This window comes from Larimichthys crocea, chromosome XIX (assembly GCF_000972845.2).
Source record: "Larimichthys crocea isolate SSNF chromosome XIX, L_crocea_2.0, whole genome shotgun sequence".
Lineage (NCBI taxonomy): Eukaryota > Metazoa > Chordata > Actinopteri > Sciaenidae > Larimichthys > Larimichthys crocea.
In genome coordinates, this window is record NC_040029.1 from 2820646 (window position 1) to 2842747 (window position 22102).

General features: G+C 40.9%; 2 protein-coding genes across 9 annotated transcripts in view; both read right to left on the reverse strand.

Annotated features, from left to right (window-relative positions):
- Positions 1 to 16726: 16726 nt before the first annotated feature.
- On the reverse strand, positions 16727 to 20504 carry rbm43 (RNA binding motif protein 43). Its single transcript, XM_010738937.3, has 3 exons — positions 19954 to 20504; positions 18340 to 18434; positions 16727 to 18237 (listed from the first exon to the last, which is right to left on the reverse strand). The coding sequence occupies exons 1-3, from the start codon at positions 20147 to 20149 to the stop codon at positions 16924 to 16926; spliced, it is 1605 nt and encodes a 534-aa protein (XP_010737239.2). The 5' UTR covers positions 20150 to 20504; the 3' UTR covers positions 16727 to 16923.
- Positions 20505 to 20747: 243 nt separating this feature from the next.
- The window catches only part of r3hdm1 (R3H domain containing 1), a 40705-nt gene continuing 39350 nt past the window's right edge, over positions 20748 to 22102 (reverse strand). For 7 of the 8 annotated variants that reach the window (XM_019255518.2, XM_019255519.2, XM_019255520.2 and 4 more), the window contains one exon: positions 20748 to 21980. In XM_019255518.2, coding sequence (XP_019111063.1) covers positions 21682 to 21980 — 299 coding nt within the window. In that variant the 3' untranslated portion in view covers positions 20748 to 21681. The remainder of the gene's footprint in view (positions 21981 to 22102) is intronic. The other variant, XM_019255524.2, reaches the window with a different exon arrangement.

Below are 22102 nucleotides of genomic sequence, written 5' to 3' on the forward strand. Positions count from 1 at the left end.
CCCTTGACTAAAATGTCAATACGCTCATGTGTATGTCGTTTGGGAGCCGCTTTACCACATATGTCACATACAATAAAATAATGCAGAGATGTCCTTGGTAAGTGAGGGATTTCTAATAGTGACAGCTGTATAAGTGCAAGTCATTCAAGGCAAATAGACTAGTGATTTCCAATTCATGATATAGAAAAATTTAATTAATGCACTGTAATTGATTGAATCTGAACCGTATTGTACGAGATGACCTGGTCTGTATTCCCACAATGTTTTATTACCCAACAAGGTCTGGAGGTATTTTCCAAGCACTTCAATGTAATGACAGTGTAAAAAGAATGTTGCTAACATTAAATCAGGAACAGATATTATTGAATTATTCATATTGAAATCCCCCTCAAAGCAGCAATACTGTAGTTTCCAATGATAAACTCACATCTGTGTGTGTTTTGTAAGGTGAGCACCCATCGCTATCTGCGATATCCGGGCCCAGTTCAGGTCTGGGTCACACACCGGTGCACATAACTCTTACTGTGTGGGAAAGCTTCTTGGAGCACCGAATGAAAGGGATTTGCCGTATTTCTGCAACGACTTTGCAGAAATGTTAGGTAATCAGAGGTAATGGTTCAAAAATGATGATTAAAAAAACCTGTTTTTCCAAATGGGTCACAAGATGATTAAGAATGAGTAACAAACAAAAGATCCAGGTCTGAAGTGGTTTTGGTTTTAGCCAGTGGACCGGCAGCGCTGGAGGTGTGTGATGAGTCTAGGTCACTGGACCCTGACAGCATGCTGCCCCACAGTTATCTCTGTCGATGTGCATTCAATCAGAGGAGCACTGACATTTACTGCTGGGGCAAACGTGGCACACATTCACTTGTTTCTATTTGAAAGGGATTTCCTCAATGGTTAGTCATCGCGAGTGGGAAATTAAGGGCAGATTCAAAACAGTTCAGGGAGAAATGCAATAAAATAAAAGCACCATTGAATTGTTTCTGCCATTTTAGCCTTGATACAAGTCAGAATTTCAAGATATATATCAGGATACAAGAAGTTAACTTCAAGATCATTTTCAGATAAAACTAACTTTGACACGATCTTTAAATCACGCTTTAACTGCCCCGTCCACTGTGTCACAGTTCTGAATAAAATAAAATCTTCAAAGTGCCTCTGTAAAATAAAATACGTTTTGTTAAATACAAGATGTCAGAGAGCTGCTTGACCTCTCGCAGCATTCAGCCTAACTGCCTGAGCTCTCTGTTCTCAGCCTTGATCTTTGGCTGACAGCAGCGGGGTGCCGCGGACTGAAAGTACTCCAGTTTCAGAACAAGGAGAGGTGTTATTTCACACCAGCTGAGCTAGTGAGTGACCCATAATGACATACTGTATGTGAGTGTGTGAATTCATGCCTGTATGCCCTCACACACAAATGACTTCTCCTACATGTAAACATGCGTGAAGACTAAACGTGCAAATGTAATGTTTTAAAAAACGTGGAGTGGCTGCAATTTCAAGAAACGTAATTGTTGTTGGTGTCACATGGTGGAATATTTAATTATGTTAACAAATTAAAACTGTCCTTTTAATTTCACTCTGTACTATTGTACACCTTTTTTTTCTTTTTTTTAAATAATGTATTTTATGTATTTTTAATTATGAGTATTATTATTATTATCTATTTATTTTTCTTTTCTTATGGACTTAATTACCTTTTTTCCTCCGAGAGAACTGTTGGTTAAGAGAGGGTGGGAAGGGATTTGAAGGTTTGTTATTGTTTGTTGTGTTCATCATGTATTGTTTATTGAAAACGACCAAAATACAATAAATAAAGTTTTGAAAAAAAAAAAAATTATGTTAACAAATAGGTGCCAACCAGGCAGTGGCTGAAAGCTGAAGTCAATGTGGAAGTGCCAAAAAAAAATGCAGTTCCTCAAACGTCCACTTGAGGCTGGCTCCAGAAGTGAGTCAAGTCGCCATAAGTCCCCATGGTAAAATGTCCAACTTCACAGCAGAAATAAACATGTTTACAGCCTGGTACAAAAAACAGTTTTGGTCTCTACAGATAATTTCCCCGTTCATGACAACTGTACTGAGGGTGAATTTATATACAACTCACCTGTTCAGATTATATTAAACTTATGCAGAATTAACAGTGTGGCTTTAATTGACAGGTGGGTACTGTCACAGGTGGCTTGTTTGAGCAACCAGATGTCATTCAGCCCGCCTCAGCTCCACCCACGCTCCACGTCTTTGCCCATTTTTGGATTAGGTGGGCAGAGGCAGGACTGCCAAGATTTCCGTGACCAAAGCCACCAACCTGAGCTTCAAAAACCTATGGGCTAGTTAGCCAGACATCTTAACATTTGCAGTGTACGTTGGAGCAAGTAATGCTTTTTTCATTATTATTTTTTAGGGGCTTTTGCCTTTCTTGGATAGGAGACAGGACAGTGAGTAGAGAGACGGGATGACATGGAGCAAAGGGCCAGAGGCTGAATCCACACTGCTGCGCCAAGGTCTTTTTTAGCCTTTTTTATATGGGACACACACTGTAACAGGTGAGCTACCAGGGCACCACAGAGCAAATAATATTTAATGCATTTCTTACACTGTTCATACCCCTGTGCTGCTGATAGCTGTGGCCAGAAGAATTATATGTACATACATACAGTAGCCTACATATGTACATTTGGCATATTTTGACACAAAGATCCTTTTCAATTCAAGTGTGAACTGATTATAATTTAGTGGTCAAAGGTCAAGATCACTGTGACGGTGGTTTTTCAAAAAAAAAGAAAAAAGAAAAGAAGACCAGACTATTCAAATCCATGCACCCTTCATCATCCGCAGCTATGATTTAACACACAACAATCAGTTATACCTGCTGTAACTCCTTTTTTCGTGATTCTTCTCAAATGACCTCACCGAACTTTCCAAACTTTCAATGCCGTTGTGTTGCTTTTGGAGAAATTGCGATATTTCAAATTCACTGCGGTGTAATTACTCAAAATACACCACGCTGACATTGCTGCATTGTATATTTTGCCTGTTGTGACATGTTTTGGATCTGGTATAATATAAATGGAGTGTGGATTGGAACATGGTGAAATTCACTGAACGCAACTGGGAAGATTTCCAAAACTCCTTTTAATGTCTTATGAAAATGCTTTTTTTTTTAATTTCCTGTTTCCAGAAACCCTCGCAGTTCATTCTGTTCTTTCACTTACGGTTTCGAGCTTTCATGGAGTGACAGAGGAGCAGAGAAGAGGTGAAATTAACACAGTCTGTTAATTTTCTGACATAAACTCTGTTGTGGTTGCTGCATTTCTCTTGTCAAAATCACTGAAAAACCTTTTATCTCCTCTGCCAGTAATAACTTCTCCAAGGTTAATCTGCTGAAACTTTTCATTGGAGCACCCGGCCTTACTGAATGCTGCATGAGTCACCTTCTATCACTCAACGTTACATCAGCACCAGAGCCAAAACGTCTCGGTCTTTTCAACTCTTTTTAAAATCAGAACGACAAAAAGAGTCATTCTTACATCCTGCACTTTCTAGTGCATGAAACATTAACTGACTGGAACCTCTTAATGAATCCCAATCAGCTTCGGCTCTCTTTCCTCCCCCCCCTTGGCTTACAAGCACGTGACATTTTCCTTCAATAAACCATTAGCTTAATATCCTCCTCTGAATGTACTGTAGGGCAGCGAGGGCGCGGCGCACACACACACACACACACACACACACACATATGGACAGGGGAGGCAAAAGGCAATGACGCGACAGGCAGGGTACAGTAAGTCTGTCGAGTGTCTCCCGTCAGTCATTAGGTCTGTTCAGGCATGGATACACACACTGATGTAATGAGGCACACGCAGTGAATGTGTTCAGTGTGTGTGTGCGTGTTTAATAGATTGAAAGATGAATCATTTCAGGGGTGACCTGATTCTTCAGGGAAGTTTGAGCATATGTGTGTGTGTGTGTGTGTTTTGGGCTTAATGGCGCATGAAATTATGTCTTCATTAGCATCTCCTCAAGATAATCCACATGATGGCACAATAATCATATCTGTCAGTTACATGACAGAAACAAAATATATTTGTGAGTCACATCATGAAATGACAATGAAAAGATTATTAAAACCTTTTGTTTTGACAGTACACCCATACCGATTTTAGCCAGTCAGTAAGTTATTTTTTAATAATGGTTGTTTTTATGGTTTGTTATCACTGTTTTGTTTTATTGCTTCTTGACTATTTTCCAAGCAGCAACTACCATGGCTGGGAAATGAAACCAATGTGGAAGTGCCAAAAACTGCAGTTCCTCAAACGTCCACTTGAGGCTGGCTCCAGAAGTGAGTCAAGTCGCCATAAGTCCCTATGTTCAAATGTCCAACTTCACAGCAGAAATAAACATGTTTACAGCCTGGTACAAAAAACAGTTTTGGTCTCTGTAGCTTATTTCGACATTCATGACAACTGTACTGAGGGTGAATTTATATACAACTCACCTGTTCACATTATATTAAGGCTTAAAGTTATGCAGAATTAAGAGCATGGGTGCTTTGATTGACAGGTGGGTATTGTTATAGATGGCTTATTGAGCACCCAGGTGCCACCTTAGGTCTACCAATGATCCACATCTCTACCGATTTTTTTTATTAGCCAGGAGGCGGAAGAGGCATAAAAGCCATCATGGCGGGGGACAGTGCCACAGATTTTGAGCTTCAAAACGACACTTTTCTTTTTGCTGTCATTGCTATTTTCTAGTGGGATTGCGAACGCTTTTAGTTTATAAAATGTTGGTTCAAATGTTCAACTGGTTGCGGCAGATGGCCACCCACCATGAGCTGGATTCCGCTCGAGGTTTCTGCTTCTTAAAAGGAAGTTTTTCCTTGCAACTGCTGCCAAGTGCTTGCTCATGGTGGGAATTGGTAAGTCTGAATAATATATATAATATATAATAATATTTTTATAGAGTACGGTCTATATCTGCTCTATATGGAAAGTGTTGTGAGATAACTTCTGTAATTATTTGGCTCTATATGAATAAAAAAAAGGATATTTACCTATTAATCTAGCACTTATGGGTGGTGGATTATATTGTTTTACCTGTCTAGAGCTTCAATGCAATATGTATCATAAAATGTATATAGAATAGACATTATAGTTTTTTTTTCCTCATTCACAATATTGTTTAGTTACATTTTTTGGTGAAAATTGTAATATTTCATCTCAGTCTTTGCTTTCGTCTTATTGTCTTGGTTGATGGCATGAACCGTGTCTTGCAGTCATGTAGTCTGGGCTCCAAACCAGTGCCTGCAGTAATTCCTCATGATCCTCGGAAATGTGCGGCTGCTGTGCAAGGATGTGGCTTTTTTTTATTTAACAACCGTGTGCAGACCTACCACAGTCACCCCGATGAGTCAAATCACATCACAGGGCAATCTAGATCTGAAGCGTGTGTGTGCGTGTGTGTGTGTGTTTGCATGTATGATGTGTGAGGTGGAGATGAGGCTGACAATCAGGAAACCGCCCCTGGTGTCATCCAGCTCTTTATCACAGTAATGACAAATGAGAAGCTCCATATGTGATGCGTAATGTCAGGACTGAAATCTGCCCTCAGATCTCGACTAGAAAAAAGACAAATAATGCGACCACCGCTGTCGCCATTGTCAGTCTGATCAAAAGCTATGAAATATTAATTACCACTAGACGGATGATAATGTTGTCATGACAGTTGGGTTTTGACGGGTGCTCACGTGGCTTTCAGGTGACATAATGTGCCCTTTGGCTGCTAAACTGGAGGTCCTCAGCTGTTGATGGCAGACTCTCGCTGATTGTATTTCAGAATGTATGACCAGGGGTATAGTGCATCCTATATTTATGAGGCGGCTTCGTTTCAAATCTTGAAATGAGCAATTCTTTGTTATCATGAAGAAAAATAAAGATAAAACATCTAACATTGATCTGCGTAGTCGGGATTTAACAGAACAAATGCAGAAATAATGTATTTTGTTCTGAATTAAAATAGAAATCAAGATGAAAACACGACAAAATATGATGCAAAATGATCTATTTTCAAGAGGCCATGGTCAATTTCATTGCTGTCTTTCAACTGTAACCTTTACTTAGCGAACAGGTTTGGCCTTGGTTTTGTCCCATTTCATTTCAGGTGTTGGTAGAAGTTAGCGGTGTCACATTAAGCAAAGAATGATCAGCCCTTGAACACTCTAAATAAGGCCCCTACATCCACATTCAATCCTTCTCGCTATAACCTCCCCCAGAAATTTCATCTTCTGGCTAAATATAGTGAACAACGAGGCCATCTCTCTGGCCCATATACTGTATGTGCTCCAACACTCCGGCAGTAGACCTATATGAAAGTGCCAGACATGGCTGCTGGGAGATTTGAGAGCCTCTGCGGGGCAATGATGTGCTAAAGTACACCGTTGCCGTGTTAACTGTGAACTGTCTGACGAGCCTCTTCTGCAGACAGGCTTTAAATTATCGCAGGTTGTCTGTCAAGTCCGCACTTTGGCAAAGTCGGCGTTGTGTTTTGCCCTGTGAATATGAACATTTTTCATAGCAGACATTTCGACACAGTCACGGCAGAAAAAGGTTACAGGTGTAAATAATAAAATGACTGATGGCCATTTTTGCTGCTTCAGTTACAGTTTCTGCAGGTGTTGTGCATGCTGCCTCCCTGTCACGGTGTCATTGCTTACTGGGACACTTAAATAGAACAAAGCTGTTGTGTTTTTGCTGCTTCCTTTATATTTAAAGAGAAAGTGGGTCCTCTTCCGCGGAGTCCGCCATATTGAACCGCCATTTTTTCCTACAGTAGCCCAGAACAGACAAATCAAACACTGGCTCTAGATATGGCCTCTTTCTTTTATGTGAATTTCACAGCCTACATGCTTGAGAAGAGGAAGGAATGCATGGGATAATATTCACTTGACTACAATCTGCAACTTCACTGCTAGGTGCCACTAACTCCTACACACTGAAACCTAATTTGTTTTACCATTTAGTCCATAATAAAATAAAAATATTGAAAATTGCAATTCAAATTTCACAGATTCACCCAATGTTACATCTTGAAATTGTCTTTTTTTGTCTGACAAAACAGAAAAAAGCAGAAAATATTCATATTTAAGAGGCTCTAACCAGCAGATCTTTGGCATTTCTGCTTGTTAAATGACTTAAACAATTACTCATTTATCAAAAGAATTGCAGATTAATTTGAATCATAATCAATTGTCAAATTAAAATGCAATCATGTTGAAACAAATGCTTTCAAACGTAACATAAATGCCTTGTTGTAAATCGATTATCCCTCTAATTGTTGCAGCTCTGCGGTTTATTGAGAATATGTCATTTCAAAGCAGAAAGCAGAGCCTCTCTGCCATGTGGAGTCCTTACTGTGGCGTGCCACACAGTCAGATGAGAGCATCAGAGACCTGTTCTCTTTGTCAGCACTGTGGTGATGTTCATGCGATCTTTGGAGCTCTTCCACAGCTCAGCCTGCGAACCATCCCCCCCCTAGCACCAAACCTACTGGCAAGCTTCGGCACTGTGGCCTGGAAATCGGCACCAGACATGGCGAGGATGCAGTGTGCTAAGCCAAACCATAACACTGCCCAAACACGGTGGTGGTGGTGGTGGTGGTGATCGAGGGAGCTCAGGAGGGGGATGGGTGTAGGAAGCAGAATATGTGATTGTGTCAGCATCTGTGAGTGCGCATTTATCTGCAGGAATATGAGGAATCTTGCACACGGATATGGGAACATGTATGTGGATAAAATAGCAAAAGCCAGCCAGCAAAAAATATCAAACATGCCTCATAACGGTTTGGATAAAACAAGAAAAATATAGCCTGGGGTGGAAACCAACTGGAGGCATGCTGACCCTCTTACAGCTCTGTCTTTCAGGGCTTCTGTTGAGGCTTCCTGAAAGGGAAAGAGTTGTTAAAGCGTGAGGTGTATTGTGGGGTTACTTTGAGCCACTGGGGCGGTGTTGCTGGGATTTTCAGGCTTTGGAAGGCGGGGGGTTCATACCAACATTTCTTTGATCTACTGAAGTGGCCTGAGGTCTGAGCTGCCTGCTGTGAGTGGGGCAGGTGGGTGGAGGGTAAGTAGGAGGAGTGGAGGTGTATGTGTGTGTGTGTGTGCACATAAAAACCAAGGTTACACATAAAAATGCTATAGCACATAGCCTTGTATTGAAAGGTAATTGTTTTAATGAGATTACGTGTCAGGTGAGATTAATATGAGAGGCTGTTTAGTTCATAAATCATTCTTACACACACACACACACACACACACACACACACACACACACATACATGTTGTGTATGACAAAGGCTTAAAAACATTACGGTGTGAGTAAGATTAAGAGAGACTCGCGGCGTGTATAAAATAGAATAATGGTCTGTGCATGTGTGTGAGACAATATGATATCCAGTATAATAAAATCGGAGCTTCTGATTGGCTCCCGGCTTTTATGAAAATAAATTCTGCACCTGCTCAGCGTCGCTGCGAGCAACGTTTTAGGGGATGCACACAGTAGATGGTCTTCGGATGCTTTCAACAACCATTTGCTACAGGATATGAGCACACAGTGAAACAGACATACACATAAAACCTATGACATTCCATTAAATGTAAAAGTTAAAGGTACCCCGTTGGGTTTTTTGACCACTAGTAGTGTTGCTAGAGCAATGTTTTTAAGAGTGGATCTCTGTTTTGTTTCTATGATGCATGTGTAAACTGACACATTTGCAAGATGCAATACAGATTCCTGACACCGGTTTCACGCTATTCCGCTGATAGTTGTTGGTGGTAGAAGGATGCCTGCAGTGACAGCAACACTGCAACCTAGCAGAAATAGATTTAACCAATGCATGACTGAAAAAAATAAAAATAAAAATAAAAATAAATCAGCTTTGCAAACGGTGTATGATCTTGTTTGCCATGCTTTAAAGGACCGGTGTGTAGAATTTAGTGGCATCTAGCAGGGTAGTTACAGATTGCAACCCCCTCCACTCACCCTCCTGCTGCTCCAAGCGTGAAGGAGAAACTAAACGCCTTAACCGGTGTTTTAGTTTGTCTATTTTGCGCTACTGTAGAAACATGGCAGTGCATCATGGCACCATGGAAGAGGACTTGCAGCATCTGTAAATATAAAAAGCTCATTCGAAGGTAACAAAAACATTGATTTTCCATAGATGAAAATCCATATATTATATTATTTCTTTCATATTGTGTAAATAAATCTGAAACACTGGACCTTTAAGGATACACACACTCAATTCTGGTGAGAAGCTGAATGTATATATATCGTGTTATTGCACATATATTTAAGACACTTTCATGTACATATAGAGTTTGGATTTGTGTGAGTGTGGAGTGGCATTTATGTGACATTACTGTGTACGACAGCGAGTATAATTTATGACCAGAATGTCCTCTCGTACAATGTTGACTAAATATTTTGGCTGTCTAGGTGGCAAAGCTCACCATTTGTCCTTTATGTGACGTGAAGATTACTAGCTCTGTTTAACTCGGGGCGGGGCAGGAATGCACTCTTGCAGAGGTGGTAATGCACAGAGAAAGTGCATTAATGTAATATGTGGGGAAGGCAGACTGAGCAAACAAAGAGGAATTCCTTGTAAAACAAGGGTGATATCACACATATGAGACAATTGCAAATACAGCAGAGTTGGTGGGCCGAGGGTGTAGCTAAGACGAGGAAATGTCACTTGTCTCTCTCCGATTTTAGTCTGTCTCCACTTAGAAAACTCCCATAAAACCAGTAATGTTGTGCAGATGTAGACATTTTACCCGTGAGCTAACAATATATGGAAGGCGCAGTATGTCGAGAATGCCTTTGATCGAGGCTTTATGAAGGAGACGGTGGCTTTGATGATTTTGCTGACATTTCTAGGAGACTTTAAAGACTTGAGTCGGGCTAATCAAATCAGCGTGCTTTCTCTCTCTTCGAGGTTAGGTAGCATGGATGCGGCCAACCTCTCAGGAGTTTGGGTTTTTATGGTTTGGAGATGAGGAGACATTGTGTCTAAGTGCTTTTTAAATTAATGAAAAGACGTTTGCATTTATTTTAGAGACACAAGCCCGCAGACCTCTTAGAATAAGAATAAGAGTCATGTTTGCAGCAGTGCTAGAAGATGTTTCCAGAGCTTTTACTGAAGAAAAGTAGCAATACTATGATGTTAAAATACTCCATTATTTTCACGTTTCCATTTTCATAAAGTATTCATATACAGAATGAATTGTACATTCTGCTGTGACCCATTGACCTGGTATGACCGGTATGTTTCTTACATAACCTGTTTAAATGGATATATCTATTGTCCTTTGTTTGACCATTAACATTTCACTTATATCCAGCGCCATTCATCTTCACCACATGACTGATTTCAGATGCCGACAGCATACAAATGCGCTCATCACACACACCTGCATGTGCAAACACACCCATGCTGGCACATCCTGTTGGCTCAGTAGGCCATTGATGTATTCACAACCTTTTCTTACACGCTGTCGCCTCTCTCTTCTCCATCTGTCCCCTCTCTTTTTACCATTTAGTCCAGACAAGCTAAGACACTGGTATGGATAGAACGAGGACTGAATTATACAGGGATTCATTTAACGTCATCTGCTCCCAGTATGATTATGTAAATCTCCCATTGTCAAGGGAACTGGCTGTCATGGATTGTAAACTGGCAAAGTTCTCATTTTCTTGGGTCCAACTCATTGCAGTTCTTTACACCGTGTAATTGAACTCGTCTTGCTGATTACATGATCTGAACCGTCACAATGTCACAGATTTTATTATCAGCCTGGCGATCCTATCATGGTCAGCTTGTGTAATGGAAGACAGAATATGAGATGGTGGTGCTGCTGATGTCATTCCTGTGATGGCTTCAATTTTGAAAATGTCCAGGCCATTAACTCGTACAGGTGCTTTCACACGACTCTGAATTATTAGACCTACTTCTGGAGTATTTTCACCTTCTGCACACCCCCACATACAGTTTAAAATAAGAGACAGAGTGCCTCAAATAATCCAGAGACCCACAAATCATCTGATGCCACATCGTGCCACCTGAGAAATGCGCACCTCCCTGGCCTCTGGTATCTTTTGTCGGTTAATGGAGCTGAGAGATGAGGGCTGAAATTGAGAAGCGCTCCCACAAGGCAGCATTACCAATCATATGATATTTTGGACCAGCTGCAGACAGTGAAACAGTTTGGTCATTAAGCCTGTCTCTATCTCGATCTCTATCTTCCAAATGACAACACTGTTATCACAGCCATCGAGCGGCCATCAATTACATCAACATCGTTAGACTGTGGAAAAAAGGAGCACGAGATTCTTCTTCTTCTCACCATCTTTTAAGTCTGGTGACATAAATGCTACTTATCAGTGCTAGAATAAGTACCCAGATCAATTACTAATAACTATTACCCTAAAAATATACTTAAAGTAAAAATTATCTAAAAGTACTCATTATGTCGAATGGCCTGTTTCAAATGTATATTGGATTATACATGACTTGTTGGAGCTGGAGATAATTATTACTTTATATACTGTAGGATAGTGTGTGAATTTTACCTCTGTGATCAATAAAATCTTATTTTAACCTTCACTAATAATCATTTATTTGTTGATTATATTTTGTAAGCTATTACTAATCTAAATATGCAAAGTATCTATGGTTACTAAAAAGATTAAATATATTTAGTGAAGTACAAATGACAGTATTTGGGATTTGAATTGTAATGTAGTACTTTACTTAAAGCAGCTACAAGGATTTAATTTGTTTGATTCTGGCGGTCCCTGTGGACAAAGGTGGTAGTGTTTCTAACGCAAACAAAACAATTTCCATCATATAGAGGCATCAGTATCAAACTGAGATTGTCTCTTATCCAGTCAAAAACTTCAAGTTCAAGTACAATTTGTCACCTTGTTTCGTGTAGATCTGGAGGGTGTATAACCACGTGGTCTTCTGAAGAGCTGTATAATTAACATACTGAAAATATCTCTCAAAAAGCTTGAATGATAATAATTCATCAGTCACTGAGGCTCGTGTTTACATAAAGAGAAGATTTTCCAACCTGCCTGAAACTGTACACTTCCTTCTTCAGCCTGGACTGCCCCGTGTCTCTAAATACTCACGTGCGAATAATAGTTCTAAATTCAGGGGGGGCCACATGTGGCGCCCGTGTGTTCAGTGTTGCGGCCTGCGGTGTCGAGCTTTAACAGGCAATCACGTTTCTTCTTCACACCCCACTAACTGCGAGCTTTTTGAAATGGTCAGAGGAGAGACTGATAATTACACTGACACTTCCTGGTTCGGCTCGTAAGTGAGGTCGTACAGATGGGGCATTGTAATGTGAGAAAGAAGGAAGACGGAGGAGCAGATGATGTGTGGTAAAGTATACGGGAGGTCAGGCGCTTAAAGGATAATTCGTCTTTATTACAAATCGGGTCTTGTTTTCATAGTTTTGGCCATGGTTTTTATTAACCACGATGACTCTGAACTCACTAAAGTAACTGACCTGAGGAGACAGCAACGTTGCAACAAACTCTGGTCGGGCCGGTTGTACAAGCAAGTGTGGGGCCAAATGATCTACAACTGGCTGCCACATTTTCTCTCCCTGCGTTTTATTTGCTCACATGACTGCATACCAATCATATACACAGGGATATGAATAAGAGGATACTTGCATGGTCCATGCAAACATCATTTAACACACATCATCATCATATCATAAAAGGGATATTGTGCATGCATGTACGGAGCTGTGTCCTTAGAGTCACCCTGTTGCCACAATGCCACCCTGTTGCTATGGATATTAAATACCAGAGGACAGGAAAATATTACAAGACTCCATCAAAGGAATGTCTAAGCTAACATTAAGCGCACATTAAGTTGCATAATGTAGGAAAATGTGTTGATGACATGACGCAGACAGACGATGAATTAAATTAAAATATCATTAAATTATCTGGTTATGAAAAGATCACTATTTTCATACTGCACTATTTCAACAAGGACAGCTTTTAAACTGTAATGAAATTTTAAAACTGACAATTTAAAACTTGTTAGAAATGTTTTCATGTCTCACATGTATCTACTGGATCTGTAAGTATCTGTTGGCTAACACCTTCAGCCAATTTTAATAGTGACAATATGTCAATCTTGTGTTTACAGCTTGTTCTGCTGCCCCCAAGTGGACAAAATTGTATTAATGCTGCTAAATTCAACATTTTTGTACATATTTGTACTAATTTTCTTGCAAAGAGTTCAATGAGAAAATTGACACCACTGTCGAGTCTAAAAATATGGAACAAGAGCCACCAGTCAATTAGCTTAGCTCAGTTGAAAGACTGTAAGCAGGGGAACAGATAGTCTGGCTCCAATGCAATACAAGTTAATTAGCTAGCATTAGAGGTGCTGGAAGGAAGGTGTATTTTTAAACTTAGACAGACAGAACCAGGCTGGCCAACTCTAAGCCAGTTGCCTCTTGGATCTAGCTTTACAGTTAAAACAGACATAGATATCATCAATATTTCAATCTAAGCCAAATGGCCAATAAATGTGTCTCCAAATGTCAAATGAATTCACTTAAAAGACACCAGGAGGTTGTTCAGACTGTTTTTCTATTTAGTATTTGGATTAAAAAGCTTAAATAGCAGCAGAATAAATGGGTTCACTGGAGTGACACAAATCTGAGGACCTGCACTTTACACATTAACTAGAAAAATTTCTCAAGAAAATTTGAATGTGTCAGTATTAATACAACAAGCTGTGTCATCATTGGGCTCTTATTTTGAAAGACTTTTGTCTTGTGTTTATGTGTGTCTGTGTGTGCTTGTGTGGTCTTGTGTCTGTTAATGAGAGTTTTACAGTCTTTTATTTTGAAGGGACTCCTATTTTGAAAGACTTTTGTCTTTGCCGCATGTTTTGATACCTGTTTTATGTATGTGCGACCAAAACTGCGGACTGAGAAGTGCTTCAAAAAAAGGCATAAGAATAATAATAATAAAATTAAGTATGGGGAATAATAGATAGTGTGCTCTTTCAGGCACACTTAATTATTCATCACACACAAGTTGCATTTAGAAAATTCAATAGGATCCGGTCTGTTTACATTATGGGTCATATGTTGTGAGACCAATTAAACACCATTCATCCTATTTTCCACAGCTAACACACATTAAACCGTTTTCTTGGTCTGTTGCCCCCAATTTCTTCTACAAGGCTCTTCCATCACAACTCCCTAATACCCACACAACATGTAGGCAGAGCAGTAGGGGGGTGTAACTCATATCCCTCCCCACTTTCCCCCTCCTGGGCAGGGTGATGATCTGTAAAGAGAATCATTAAGACGCAATTTGTGACTGCAACATACACACATTGCCTGGAGAACACAATTCATCATCAGCAGCCCATTCCTCACTGTGGAGAAATGATGCAGAGGCCTGTTGTGTTTGTCTGCATGACCTCCGACCTCCACCAGGAGTGTGCCTGAACATGAACGCATGAGCATAAACACGGAAATAACACAAGAGGTGGTCTGGTGGTGATAGAAAACCATGGACGGATTTTGAGACAATGGACCCCTGGTCATGGACATTTTTGTCTCTTTGTGGTAGTTTGGTGTTGCTTTGTGGTTATTTTACATCTTTTAGTGGTTGTTTTAGGTCTCTTTGTGGTCATTTTGTGTCTCTTTATGGTCATTTGACCAAAGAGAGCTAAAACAATGACAAATAGATGTAAAACAACCACAAAGATAGACAAAATTAAGTCTCTTTGTCTTCTTTTTACATCTCTTTGTGTTTGTTTTAGGTCTCTTTGTGACCATTGTGTGTTTCAGGGTTAATTTTGTATCTCTTTGACCAAAGACACAAAGGTTTTTTTGTGTGCCTGTGGCCATTTTATGTTCCAGTTGTTGTCTTTGTGTGTCTCTTTGTGGTTATTATGCGTCCCTTTGTGGTTATCATACTGTGTCTCTTTATACTTGATTGACTTTCCATACAGAAACATCAACAGGGACTCCAGAGACCCTAGGCCTGTGCCTGGTGGGCATGCCCAGTTATACACCCATGGTCCAATCAGAAGTTTGAACCCAAGCAGATCCTAGATGAAACACCCTTGGACACTGAGACACTCCTTTTCTGGCCTTCTGCTGTTTTTTTGTCCTCCATATTGAAAGGCATACATGTTTAATATATTCAAAAATTCAGTTAGCCAATTATACTTGATGCATAATGAGGAATAAAAATGAAAGGGGGTGTAATGGACGACCAGTCAAGAACATTTCAGGAAAAATCATTCATGCTTTCTGCTTGTTGACCCTCCCCTCTATTTTGCCACAATAACCTCAAGCGCCACCCATATAATGGGTAATTGTTCAAGACGTGCTATCAAAGGGGCAGCAGAGAGGCCTGGGTGTTAAGAGGCAGCGCTCTCTCTCTGCTCGTCTTTGATGGAGGGTTCTGCTGAAAATGTAATTCCTCCTTCCTCCTGGATGTTTTCATTGTATCTGAGAGCTTCCCCTAACGACACCCAGCTCTGCAGCTCGGCAACCTCTTCCACTATGTTCCTATGGTAACAACCCAGAGTGTGTGTGTGCATGTCTGGGAGATGAGTGATTGTCTATGTTTGTGTGTGTGTTCATTATGGTAGTGTGGCTTATTTTTACATAATGAATCAATTATCGAGGCTGTGGAGCGAGTTCATTTGAATAATCGCAGACGGGAAAAAAAAAAAAAAAAAACGCTCTCCACACAACATGAATTTACTGAGCATCGTCACACATCACATGTACAGATCAGATCAGTATTTCCCCTGGAGTAGGTACAACACTGTGTGTATGTGTGTGTGGAGGGGAGAGGGTGTATAATAGGGCATCCAACTGACATCATTTGCCTGCCAATCTGCACCCTGCTTGCCAAACCCACCCTCTGTAATGGCTTCACTGAGCAGGGCTGTGGCAGCTATAGCATCTCTAGTTTTAAACAGTTCACCATGTTGGGGAAAGTGTCATAACGCCCCCTACTGTCCAATATTGGTTCATGATTCTGATCAAAGCAAGACTAGGATTTATGAACATCACATAGTGAGTCTTACAAGCTGTAAAACAAATATCTGTAGCCGCTTATTATTAATTAACTTGGATTTCTTTACAACTTTAACATGCAAGATGATGTTTGTGCAGAGTTTGAGACTAGAAGGAAGTTTTTACATTCTTCTGCTGAAGAGGCCAATCATTGTTCAAAATACAACTTAAAGTGTGATGTGGAAACATGAATCTTTCAGCACGGATGCACTGAGACTTTTACCACCATTAAATTAAATTTGGTACCGGTAATTTTTCCCCCATCCATCTGCCAAGAAATAGACTCCACTTCAGTTTAACAAAAATGTCTCAGGTTCACGTAGCGACAAATAATAATTAAAGAATCTCCAGACTAGAGAATAGTAAGATGTGATTATGTGAGACAGGTTGGCATCTGTCATTTTTTGTTTTTAATTAAAGGCCTATCTTTTGTAATTAAGATGCGAGAAGGTTAATTAAGACTTATCCCGACTGCTGTGAGAACATCGTTTGGATTAAGACCTGCTGTCTGAAGGCCTAATTATTAATCCATGCATAAAAAGGGGAAGCGTCTCCATAGAAACAAAGAAAAAGCATTGGAAAATGTTTATTTTTATTTAATTAAAACAGATAAAAAAACCTGATGCAGATACAGTATTCTTCATGTATATGGAATGTGGGACACAGGAATCAAACACTGTACCTAAGGTACTACAAATTCAAGCTATGTGAAGACAACAAACAACACAACGGCACCACCCTGTGGCCGGTGATAGAACTACACTCATGTTTTTCTTCATCTATTACTTTCTCAGGGATTTGTCTTTACCAATTCTATCTTCGACACTCTTAGAGAACATGTGACTAGAAAATGAAGGGCCGATCACTTTTATGCAAGCATCTTCGAACACGTATAGAACGTCTCTGGACACAGAGTTCTCATCGTCACAGATCTGACTCAGTTTCTGTTTGTCAGGGTACTCCCTCTCGTCATAGTCAATCTGATTAACTCTTAACCTTGACATCCACCACTCCACCAACGTGCTGAGTTTTATCAAGGTCTGCTGGATCCTTGAGCCCGTCTTGGGTGCTTGCTTCTCAGTCAATGATATCCGTGTGAGGTCAGTTCCTTCAGCGCGCTCAACGGACGCATCAAGACCTCTCAAGCACATGTCCAAATATGTCTTGTCATATTTTTTTATGTATTCGAATGTGTATGAGTCAACCCAGATGGACGAATTCTCCAGATCTGGACAGACTGCAGACAGCTCTCCTGTATCCTTGGTAATGCTCTCGGAGGACTGCAAGACATCTTTAAGTGCGGTCTGGAGAAGCTTAGCGGTGACGGCTGAGCTGCTCTGATCTGATTCTCTGTAATGGAAGTCCAAATGAATCTCTCCTCTGTCCTTGGTTGCTGACCTGTCTGGTCTGGTGTTTTTTTGTGAAGTGTTGTCCTTTCTGGGTTGTTTTTCTGTTATTTTCTCTGCACCGAGGTCCAGACCTGATAAGGAAGATTTAATTCCTGCATTGATCTCCTCTCCCAACACTAGTCTGGGGTTGGCCTTTGCCCACTCTGTTCTATATTCTGTGGGCATTTGGAGCCTGGACCGAGCTCCCTGCTCCTCGTCAGCATTGTCTGTGTCGCAAAAGCTCCCTACAGCCATACTCCCACAGGAAACTTTTTGTATCGGGGAAGTGATTTGAGTTTTTGCATTTGAGAGCGAGGCTTGGACTTGAGTTGCCTCGCCTGTGGTCTGCAGCGGTGTTGATAAGCTGTTTGAGCTTGCTGGCTCGAGCTTAGCTTTAGAACGACTGCGGCTTACAGAGCTGACAACCTCGTGATGAGATATTACCTCTGGATTAAAAGGAGTTTCTCTTAGTTTGATGGCAGCAGTTGGAGCTGAGACTGAAGATTTAAGTTGGCTGCTCCTGCGTTTGAGGTCCCCTCTCAGGGCCTGGACGGCAGAGAATGGCCCCTGGATTACAACTCTCCTTCGCTTGAGTACAGGCTGGAAATGCAGCGACCTGTGAGCTGACCGCAGACTCTGAATCAGCGACTCTTGATCTCTGCCGAATTCTGAGAGGTCGACCAGAGCATTGGTAACAAAGAAGAACACCTGCAGCACAAAAACATTCTCGAATCAGTGTCTTGAATTGCTTGGTGATCAAAATTCTGATATAAAGATATACGACTCAGCATAGGAGATGGTCATACTTACATCTCTGGTGAACGGGAACACCGTGAGAACGTACTCTTCAGGAAACTCGTCGTCCGCCATTTTGTGTTGGTCCTTTCGCACCACATTCTCTGCATCTGCCAAGAGTACCGCAATGTTCTGCTACGGTTTCTACCCATGTCAACATTATAATGATGTTTGTCACAGAGAGTGCACAAAGCCAAACGCTACTCAATCTACCGGCCTGATGTCGGCAACTGTGATACTATGACACAATAAACCATTCATCAGCTACATCCATATATCTATGTCTACATCCAGGTGGCACTTCATGTAAATAAAGGTTTGATACATACTTCACCTCTCAGTATAAGTGGTTCCCATGGGAACCAATTATTGCATAAAACAGATGTGTTTAACGACGACTGTGGGTGGATTGCGTACAGTAGTTGGTTCATGACAATTCACTGATAACGTTTGTGCCTCTCACATATTACTATTACATTAATTGCCAGTTTCTGAGGAATAAATAGTTGACCATGTTTGAAAAACCCCAGAAGCTTCTGGCCATCTGGATGGAAAAATGCTCCGTCTGTTGCACGCCAAAGCAAATTTTAAAATCCATTTCTCAGTTTGCCACTGTGTGTGTTGATTCAGGTAGATGGAATATATGATATTTATTTTTTTTATGAAAGAAGAACAAAAATATTAGCCACCTTTATGACTCATTTAAACTGAGATAAGGGATATGTAATCTCCTGCAGCCATCTTTGTTTGTTAGGAAAAAGAGGCACAATTTTAAACTGCTTAAAATCTTTTTTACTGTCAATATTCTTAATATCTAGATCAGGGATGTCCAAAATATGGCCTGCGGTCAGGTTTCATGTGGCCCGAAGCTTAATTTTTAGAATATATTATTCATGGCCTGCTAGGATTGTCAGACACTGTACTGCTGGAAGATGCTGGTGTTATATATCTGTAGATGTGACACAAAATATTACTTTCTGGATGATTTTGTTAAAGACAAGAGCAAGAGTGATACGTTTTAAACTTAAATGTTAACAGACTTTGCATTACTCATAATAAGTCATGTTTAGAACGAACATGAGGTTCAGATCTGTATCAACTTCATGCAAGTTTAACGCAGTGCGTAGAGTTTATTCTGTGTTATCTGACACCAGATGTGAAAGAAAGGAAAAACTGGTTTTTAGATTTGTTCACACCTGATTGGTTTAGACTTGGTTACATTGTCATTGGCAATCAAAATAAAACTGTTCCATTACATCTGTATGTAACTTATTGTTTTAAAATGTTAGCATTGGCCACTGGACATCTTCACATTGTCAAATCTGGCCTTCTTTAAAAGAAGTTTAGACACACCTGGTACAGATGGTTTGAAGTCTTCATGGTGTGTGGACCTTCACAATAGTACCCAGTGACTTTTACACTTAGCTGTGTGGCTGTAATGTACTAGTAAAGTTGGTACATGAGAGGAACAAACAAGTTAACTTTAAAATAGTCTACCTAAGGAAGTTAACCCCATGTTTAAATTAAGTGTTGTAACAATAAGCAGTTTATTAACTTTAACTAGACCACACTACTACTACTACTACTTTTAGCTCGTAGCCGGCCTTTAGCTACAACCTGTCCATTTACCTGCAGCTTCGTCAAAGCTGACAAACGCCACACCGTCCATGTTGGTGGGATAGGTGACCACCTCGACGTCCCCTCCGTGACTCCTCCTGCGGCTCTGGAAGTGAATGGTTAGCTTGTCAATCATGCGGCTGACGGGCAACACGTCGGGCACGCCGGACACGACCACCGTCCTCCTTCCCTTCTTGCAGGTCTCCATGATGTTTGAAGACGAGACTAGCTGATAAACATGTCTGCTGTAGCCCGCGTTTTTTCCCCCCTACACTCCGTTGCTACACACAAACGAGCTTAACAGTTATGTTTCTGTTTCGCTTTCACTGTACGCCTACAGGGTACAAGGCTGCAGTGGCGGCGTCTGTCCGCTGGGTGTCACTGTTTCTTTACAAGAGGGTTCATTCAAAATGGCTAATTTATGCAGCTGGAATGAAGCTGCTAACAGAGCAAATATCTCTGCAATGCCCAACAGGCAGAGAAACAAACTATGTGGAAACATTTCCCAAAGAGTTGCTTCATTTGTTCCTTTTTTTTCTCCCTCCTTCCCTCTCTCTTCTCTCCACACACACACACATAAGGAACAGCTTGCTCCGAGGAAACATTTAATAGTTTGCCGGTTTGATTTTTAGCTTGGAAAAAGTTATGTCAACACGTGTGGTGCAAACATTTATTAGAGTCAAACCAAAAAGAGAGAAAAAGAAATAAACGAAAAGAAAAACGCCACACCAGACACAGAACACCTCTCATGATTCACACAAAACAAAAAGAAAAAAAAGAGAAGCCAAGTAGGGTGACAAACTCGATTGCATTTTTCTTGTGCATATAAACATTTTTAATTAAATATAAAAGAAAATGGCCTGGCCGAGTGCAACAAACAGGTACGAGGGGGGGGGGGTTAATAAAAGAAAATCCAGGCCCTGTCCGATACCAATCAATCTCCATCTCCATCACTTCAGTGCAAATCCAACATTCACTGTGTATAAAAGTGACTTTAAATAATTCAGGTAGTATATCTATTATTCAGTGTTTATTATTGTATGGGCTCACATTGTACAAGTGCCGCTGCGTGTTACTGTTGGGAGCATGTCAAACGAGAGAAGAAACCCAATCTTGTGGATATCAAGATCAAGCTAGGACACACGATGGACGTATTTAATAAGTATTAAAATAAAACACTTGTTTTGATATGAACGCTTAGTTTGATGTGGAACAGAGACCCAATTTCATATGTCTAATTTTCAGAAAAAGTCCGGTACAAAAACATTGTTGAACCAGAAATCATGTGAGATTATGTGTACGTACTCATACACCTGCTATTTAAAAGAGCCACAGTGGAGTCACTAACAGCTGGCGAACGAATCCCAAAAAGCTCTCCAAACACTTTGAACAGCAAACTAGACTTTTATAATAGAAAGGGGGGCAGGAGAGAGGGGGCCTCGAGTTGAGCTCAGTAGCCACGGACGCATCTCACAAACAAAACCAAACTGCTAGGTGGTGCTCAGTTTCCACCCTGCACAGACCTGTTGGCCAGAAAAATGATAAAACTAACTAAAACTAAATAAAAGTGAACATTCATTCTTCAAACATTTGATACGGCTTTTTGATTTGGACAGAGTCTTGGACTAAAACCGAGACAGTCCAGACTGAGGCAGCAGAGGCAGGTGGTTTGATGTGCGTTCATGTGGCGCACCTTAGGTGCACCGAGATCTTAGCAGCTATGAGCCGGCTTTGTCCGAGTCACACAGCTCCCCCTTTGTGTCTGGTACTAGTTCGGAGTTTAAAGGGGGCCTGGGGGCCGCTGTTGTGGAGCGCGGCGCTCGGGGCAGCAAATCTGGAGGGTAGCATGGCGAAGATGGAGTATGATGAGGCCAGGTCTCTGCTGGGAGCGTCTCTGGTTGTGTTGCACAGCCCGGGCTGATGGTCCGACAGCCGCTGGATCAATTTGCCTCCTTTGCAGAGCTCTGCCAGGAGGTGGTGGGAGTCTGTACAGCTGATCCCCTCCGGAGGATCTGTCACTTCCAGGATCTGACTGCTCACTGCAGACACACACAGACAGCACTGTGAGCGGCGGAGCCAGTAAATAAAACAACTGTCATGGGTGAAAAGAAAAATCTGACCTGCACCATCGGGAGGCTTCATAAACTGCTGCTGTCAGCTT

Excerpts from the sequence above, each read along its gene's own strand:
- rbm43 (XM_010738937.3), bottom strand. The coding sequence starts at position 20,149 with ATGGAGACCTGCAAGAAGGGAAGGAGGACGGTGGTCGTGTCCGGCGTG. Across the intron at positions 18,435-19,953 it reads CAGCTTTGACGAAGCTGCAG|ATGCAGAGAATGTGGTGCGA; the intron begins GTAAATGGACAG and ends TACTCTTGGCAG. Across the intron at positions 18,238-18,339 it reads TGTTCCCGTTCACCAGAGAT|GTGTTCTTCTTTGTTACCAA; the intron begins GTAAGTATGACC and ends TTTGTGCTGCAG.